The sequence below is a fragment of the Otolemur garnettii genome, unplaced genomic scaffold, assembly GCF_000181295.1.
Source record: "Otolemur garnettii isolate 467f Iridium unplaced genomic scaffold, OtoGar3 scaffold00211, whole genome shotgun sequence".
NCBI classification, from domain to species: domain Eukaryota; kingdom Metazoa; phylum Chordata; class Mammalia; order Primates; family Galagidae; genus Otolemur; species Otolemur garnettii.
The window spans coordinates 2,211,923-2,218,588 of NW_003852606.1; the positions used below are offsets into that span (position 1 = coordinate 2,211,923).

Below are 6,666 nucleotides of genomic sequence, written 5' to 3' on the forward strand. Positions count from 1 at the left end.
AGCCTCAAGCTGTCCCCCTGGGTAGAGTGCCGTGGCATCACAGCTCAGAGCAACCTCCAACTCCTGGTCTCAAGCGATTCTCCTGCCTCTGCCTCCCAAGTAGCTGGGATTACAGGCGCCTGCCACAAAACCCAGCTATTTTTCGGTTGCAGCCGTCATTGTTGTTTGGTGGGTCCGGGCTGGATTCGAACCCATCAGCTCAGGTGTATATGGCTGGCGCCTTAGCCGCTTGAGCCACAGGCGCCGAGCCTGGCTCCGGCATTTCTTGAGAGCCCCCAACTAATCTGGCTTGCTAAGAGCCTCCCTAGAGGAGTCTGTGTGATTATGGGAGTAAGTCCTGCCAGCTGCCTGGGTGGGAATCTGGACAAGTTACTTATCCCTTTGGCCTCAGTTTCCTCACCTATATAGTGGGGATAACAATAAGGCTTACCTCATAGGGTTAAGGCTTACACTAGCCTTGGATGGAGTAAATGCCATATAAGCATGAATTGTTATGATATTCCCCACTTTCCTCCTTCAAAATTGAAACAACTGAGGAGCCAGACCTGCCATTTGTTTTTGTTTCCTGAAGGGAGGTTTAGTGTGTCCTGCAGAAAATGAATCACCCCAGGTAGGGCTTATAGGGAGCTGGGGATTAAAAAGGGGCTGGCAGGTGTCTGCAGTCTCTCCTTCCTCTTCCTGTGATGCCCTGCCCTGCTCACCAACAATGGTTGTCACTGCTGCCTAAATGGTTGCCTCACTCAAGAAACTGTGCTAGGTGCTAGGGCCATGGGGTGAAAAGAGAGGTATCAAATTCTTAGGTTCACGTGATCCTCTTGCTTCAGGCTCCCAAGTAGCTTGGACTACAGGAGCCCACCACAACACCCAGCTGTGTTTTAGAGATGGAAGTCTCACTCTGGCTCCAGCTGGTCTCAAACTCATGAGATCAGGCAATCCACCTGCCTCAGCCTCCCATATGATGGGATTGCAGGCATGAGCCACCGTGCCCAGCCAATGGTGCTCATACTCTGGTGAGAATGGCCAGGAAGGAGATAAGATAAGATGATGTGACCATCCTGGTGAAACGATGGTCAGGGAAGGTAACTGATGTACTAAGGCTGAGAAGATATAGAGGAGGCAGATGTGTGAGAATCTAGGGGCAGAGCTCTTCCTGCTTTGGGAATAAGAAGTACAAAGGGCCTGAGGCAAGAAGCAGCATGGCGTTTTGGAGGACCAGGTAAAGGGCCTGTGTGACTGCAGACCAGAGAGTAAGGGGAAAGAGTAGAGGATGAGATTGGATTGTGGGGGGCATGAGCAGGACTTTGGGTTTTATTCTACTTGCCATAAGTCACTGGAGGATTTTAAGCAGGGGGTGACATAGTCTGATTTATGTCTCTAAAGATTACACATTAAATGATGTCCCTACAAAAGTAGGAACATCATCCCCATTGTAGAGATAAAGAAGTAGAGGTCTGGAGAATCAGGTTATCTTGTCCCAAAGGTCTCACAGAACGGAAGTCTCTAAGCCAACATTCCAACCGGGTCTGCTTTATAGAGAGGGGTAATTGCAGTTTTCATGAGCACTGATTATGAACCTTTGGTTCAAATCCCTACTCTGCTGTTTACTAGCTAGATGGTCTTGGGTGAGTATTTTACTCTTCCTGGCCTCAGTTTTCTCATCTGTATAATGGAGTTGCTAATTATCATCTCTTCCTTATGAGGCCACAGTGAAGATTTAATGAGAAATGTCAATAACATTGGGGACTGGTATCTGGCATGTAAATACCTGAATTGCATTTCTTCTCTCTCTGACTTCACTGTACCTATAACTGTGATGCCATCCTTTGCCTTTTCTCTCACTCTGTCCTCTCCTGCCTCACTCTGTCCTCTGCCCCTGCTTCCTGGCCTCTCTGCAGATCCTCTGGACCTTCTCCATCTACCTAGAGTCGGTGGCCATCTTGCCACAGCTGTTCATGGTGAGCAAGACCGGTGAGGCGGAGACCATCACCAGCCACTACTTGTTTGCGCTGGGCGTCTACCGGACACTGTATCTCTTCAACTGGATCTGGCGCTACCACTTCGAGGGCTTCTTTGACCTCATCGCCATTGTGGCAGGCCTGGTCCAGACAGTCCTCTACTGTGATTTCTTCTACCTCTACATCACCAAAGGTAGCCAGCATTCAGGGCCGGTTTGAAGGGAGCCTGCTCTTTGTGCAGCTCCTGTGTCCCTGGGGTCTGGAATTCATCTCCTCATCTCTGTGTCACTCAAGGGAGGGATGGCTTCTGGGGCCCCATGCCCACCTCTCCTCTAGGAATATAGACCTTTACCCTTTACCTCCCTAAGGACCAAAGAGTTTTTGTCCTCAGCTCCCATGTTACTTTGAATGAAGGCCAGATGGGGCAGGGACTCATGCCTACTACGAGTCATTCATTCAGTTATTTATTCAACAAATTTTGTAAGCACTTTTTGTGTGCCTGGCCATGTGCTAGGCTTCGGTATAGAGCAGTAGGAGAAAAAGTGAATGAGGCCCTGTTCTACTGGGGGAGATGGTGAATGAACAAGTAAAGAAAGAGAATTGCCATTAGTAAGAAGGGCTGTGAAAGAAATAAACCAGGGATGTGTTCGTGAGTAACTGTGGATGAGGAGGGGAGTGCTTTACATGGGGGTCAGGGGAGGTCCCTTTGAGGAGGTAATTTTTAGGAAGAGACCTGAAAACCCAGGAGTCAGTCATGTAAATGAAAGAAGAGCAGTAAAAGCAAAGGCAGAGAGTTTTTCAAGGGTGGAAGAGGAGCAGCTGGCCCTTGGAGAAATGGAACTGCTCTTGGCCTTCATTGTTTAGCTCTTAGGGTGAGACCCCCACCCCCTCAGTGATTCAGGCCAATTCCCCAGTTTTTGACCCAGAGTCCTGGAAGACTGTCACTTGTTGCCTAAGTTTGGATGGCCTAGTGTGTGGGACCTGTTAAGGGCTTGGGAGGCTGTCCCCTTCTTCTGGAGCCCTGATGTTAATGCCTACTCTTTTCTCTCTTCACAGTCCTGAAGGGGAAGAAGTTGAGTTTGCCAGCATAGCCCTAGTCCTCGCCATCCCTCTTCTTGGCAGCGGCAGGAGGCAGAGGAAGGCGACCAGCAACGAAGAGCTTTCCCATCCAGGGTGACTTTTTAAAAGACCCAACCTCTTCCTGCTCCCCATCCCACCTCCTGTTCTGTTTCAGGGGGTCAGTGGAGGACTTAAATCTCGGGGAGCTCAGGACCTGGGGTGTTTGTAGTTTTTTGCCTTTTAGAGAAAAAAAATCTTTCCACTATTTAGTTTTTGATTATGATGACTCCTTTCTCTTCTATTCTCTGGCCCCAATTTTTATAAACTGTTTTTTGAGTGTCCTATGGGCTGGGGCAGGGTGGGAGATCTGTTCCCTTCCCCAATCTTCTCGGCTCTCTTCCATACCCCACCCTCAGCCCCACTGGTTGCCAAACACTAAATCTGCTGACACCCACCTGCCCCACCTCCTGTTATGGCCATGAGGATAGGCCCAGCACATTTTTAGGTTGGGGATTGGGAGTAAGGGAGGCCCAGGGAGGTCTCTCTCAATTTTTTCATAACAATTTTCTCCAGAGTTTGAGTTTTTTTTGGTCTTAGTTTTTTGGCAAATTAGGGTGGCTTGGGTGTGGGAAGGGGGGGCTGACCTGAGAGTCACTGCAGCTCTAATGCCACGTTTTTGTACAGAATTGATGGTTGATTCTTTGTTCTCTTGAAATAAACAGAGAAAAATGTTACCTTTCTTTTGCTGCTCCTTGCCCTCCCTCTCTGGAATATATGGGGTCCTGATTAGTTTCTCTTCCTGCTTCTACTTGTTGACCAGCCACAGGCAACCAGGCCTGGAAGCAGCAGGAAGATGAGAATCTGGGTTTTTCAAGACTCTTGGCTGTGCCAATTCCTCACAGCTCTGCTGGGGAAGAGATTTTGGAGAAAAATGTCGAAGATTCTTCTTACTTTGGCACAGAACTTGCCTTATGGTTCTCTGAGGCCTCAGGGTTGCAGAGGACCTTCAAGAGCATGATGTCAAGAGGCCACACATTGGCAGCCCCCATCCCACCCTCATTTGGCATTTTGTTGCCACTCTGTTAAAAAAAAAAAAAAAGAAGAGGAATGGGTCACTGGCCTTTAAAAACTAATTTTCACATAAAAGTCTAGATTTCTGGCTTCTCTTGGTAAAAAAAAATCTATCAGTCTGACAATGCTGGGTCCTCATTTCTGAATGGCAACAGATGGCTGCAGATGAATGAATTGGATGTAGGCTTTTCACCACAGTCCCCAGGACTTGGCTCCGAGGTTGTTTCAATTTATTATTGGGCTGATGCTGTGTGGCTATTTTTGTTTGTGGAGTTAAAAGGAAAGTGAAATATTTTCCATGTCTTTTTCCAGATTGGCTTCATAACTGGTCTATTTGTTTCACCTATGTTACCTGCCTGGCTTTTGTACGTTTTTTGGATTTTTGACTCTTGACTTAGACATCCTGGGTGTCCTCTAAGACCTTCCTAACCTCTGCTTTACTGCCTCCAGGTATCTTACAGGATGGCTCTGAAAGCTTCAGAAGTCAGGGAGCTGGTGTTTCCTGCACACTTAATATATGCCATGTGCTGTACCTTACACAGATGAGCTCCTTTGACCTTTACAGTACTCTTGAAAAGGGTACACTTTGTGGATGAGGAAATTGAGGCTTAGAGGGGTATGTGGCAAAGGTGGGGTTTGCACCTGGGCTTCCTGACGCCAGAGCCTGCATGCTTAACCATTGCTGTGTTTTTTCAACCGTTTTTAATTTTTCTTTTATGTTAAGGGACCCTCTGTCCCTTAAGAATTTTGCCCAAAAGCCTAATATGGAAAACACAGGAGCAGGGCTGTAGGGCTTGACTATGAGATAGAGGGTAGTATCTCTGCCTGCTCAGGCTGAGGAACCTCTTTGAACAGTCTGAAAACCATCCATCTAAATCTGATCTGATTCTCTAGTTTTATAGCCAATACAGCTTGGGTCTACAAAAATTAAGTGACATCCCCAAGGTTATCCAGCCAAATAAAGGGAGGACCAGAGCCCAGAATCCTTCATCTCCCGCATAAGGCTTTCTATCCCACTATATTGCTGCCATTTTTTCTAGATGCCCTTGAGACCACGTGTTTATTTCTGTATTTTCAGAACTGAGCACAGGGCCTGCCACATAGGAAGCTCAACAAAAGGACCAGTGGAACCCAAATTTGATTCCTCACAACCCATATCCTTTTGTCCAGTCTGTGAACGAATGCTCTGCAGGCCCCTGTGGCCCCTGTGCAGGTGTGTTTTGTTTGACCTCCACTATGTTTAAATAATTTTTTTGTATTTCTTGCTCACTAATTTCACATAAAAAGCCATGCCCCCCTGTCCCGTGAGTGTCCAAACTGTTCTAGAAAAACTGAAGGCTTTGGGGCTGCACTATCCAACATGGTAGCCATTAGTTACATGTGACCACTGGAATGTGGTGAGCCCAAGTTGAGGTGTGCAGTCAGTGTAAAATACACAATGGGTTTCAAAATCTTAGTACAAAAGAATGTAAAGTACCTCACTAATAATTTTTATATTGATTACACATTGAAATGATACTATTTTGGATATGTTAGGTTAAATAAAATATTAAAATTAATTTGGCTTGTTTCATTTTACTTTTCTTAATGTGGTTACTAGATTCTCTTAGGGGTTCACATCAGATTCTGGCTGGACAATGCTGCTGTAGATAGCCAGGTCCCACTGCTGGATAGTAGATGCTGAGTGGAGGTTGCACCTCCTTGACATGGCCCTGTCTCCACCACTCTCTTAGTAGGTGCTTCACCCACTCAAGGGTTACCTGCCTTGTTCACTCCTGGTGGCCTACAGGCAGGAATATTTGCTGCCTGTGCATGAGTCCCCAATTACCACTGGGGTCTCCTAGGATAAAAATCCTTCCTAGGATTTAGAAATATTAAGGCGGTCTTAAAAATATTTGAAGGCTAGGATCTCCCCTGAATCTTGTTCATGGACTTAGCATCCCCTATGCCTCCATTGATTCCTCCTCACACAGTTTGGTTTTGTCACTGTTGGGAGTGAAAGAGCTTGGGCTTTGGCTTCAATGGCAAGACAGGGTCCCTTGTTGGTCCTTCTTGGCACTCTTCACATGTAGAAGCATTCTCTCTTGGAACTTCCATTTTAAGGTACAATGGGGCACCTTGCCTCCATCCTATGACTTGTGTGGGGGCTCAGGAGGTAAGGACTAGATAGGACTTACTATATAACAGACCTAAAAAAAGTTTGGTCTCTCAGCACCTTCAATCTACTGCTATCAAGGTAGTACTGGATGAAAGGTCCTAGAGGTGGTATGAAAATGTGACCTGCAACAGAGACCTCACAGAGGAGCTTGTAGAGTTTCTCCCCAGCCCTGGCCACTCAAGGGACCAGAGAGGAACAGACTTGAGAAGGACAGAGGGTGGTTTTTCAGAAACCCTTCTGGAGGGAAGATCATCTCTTTACTGATATGGATAAGGATGTTTAGTTGCCAGGCATCATAGCAAGGCGGGGAGCCTTTGGAGTGGTCATATAGGGGGACAGGGTAGAGCTGGCATAACTCAGGCTGTTTGGGGCAGTGGTGGGTGTGTTGACAGGGCTGGTGGTGGAGGGCAGGGAGAGGGTGGT

The 6,666-nt window shown here is 47.1% G+C and overlaps 2 protein-coding genes across 3 annotated transcripts in view; one reads left to right on the forward strand and one right to left on the reverse strand.

Moving 5' to 3' along the window:
* The window catches only part of KDELR1 (KDEL endoplasmic reticulum protein retention receptor 1), a 10,391-nt gene extending 4,757 nt beyond the window's left edge, over window positions 1–5,634 (forward strand). Inside the window, exons 4-6 of one of the 2 annotated variants that reach the window (XR_001161783.2) lie at window positions 1,896–2,148; window positions 3,012–3,128; window positions 5,164–5,634. Coding sequence is in view for 1 of the 2 variants with exons in the window: in XM_003801529.2 (XP_003801577.1) it covers window positions 1,896–2,148; window positions 3,012–3,046 (288 nt within the window). In the remaining variant the exon portion in view is untranslated. Of the gene's footprint in view, window positions 1–1,895; window positions 2,149–3,011; window positions 4,114–5,163 lie in introns of those variants that run through there. The other variant, XM_003801529.2, reaches the window with a different exon arrangement.
* Window positions 5,635–5,691: 57 nt separating this feature from the next.
* SYNGR4 (synaptogyrin 4) overlaps window positions 5,692–6,666 on the reverse strand; it is an 11,500-nt gene continuing 10,525 nt past the window's right edge. Inside the window, exon 4 of the mRNA XM_012812515.1 lies at window positions 5,692–5,748. Coding sequence (XP_012667969.1) covers window positions 5,692–5,748 — 57 coding nt within the window. The remainder of the gene's footprint in view (window positions 5,749–6,666) is intronic.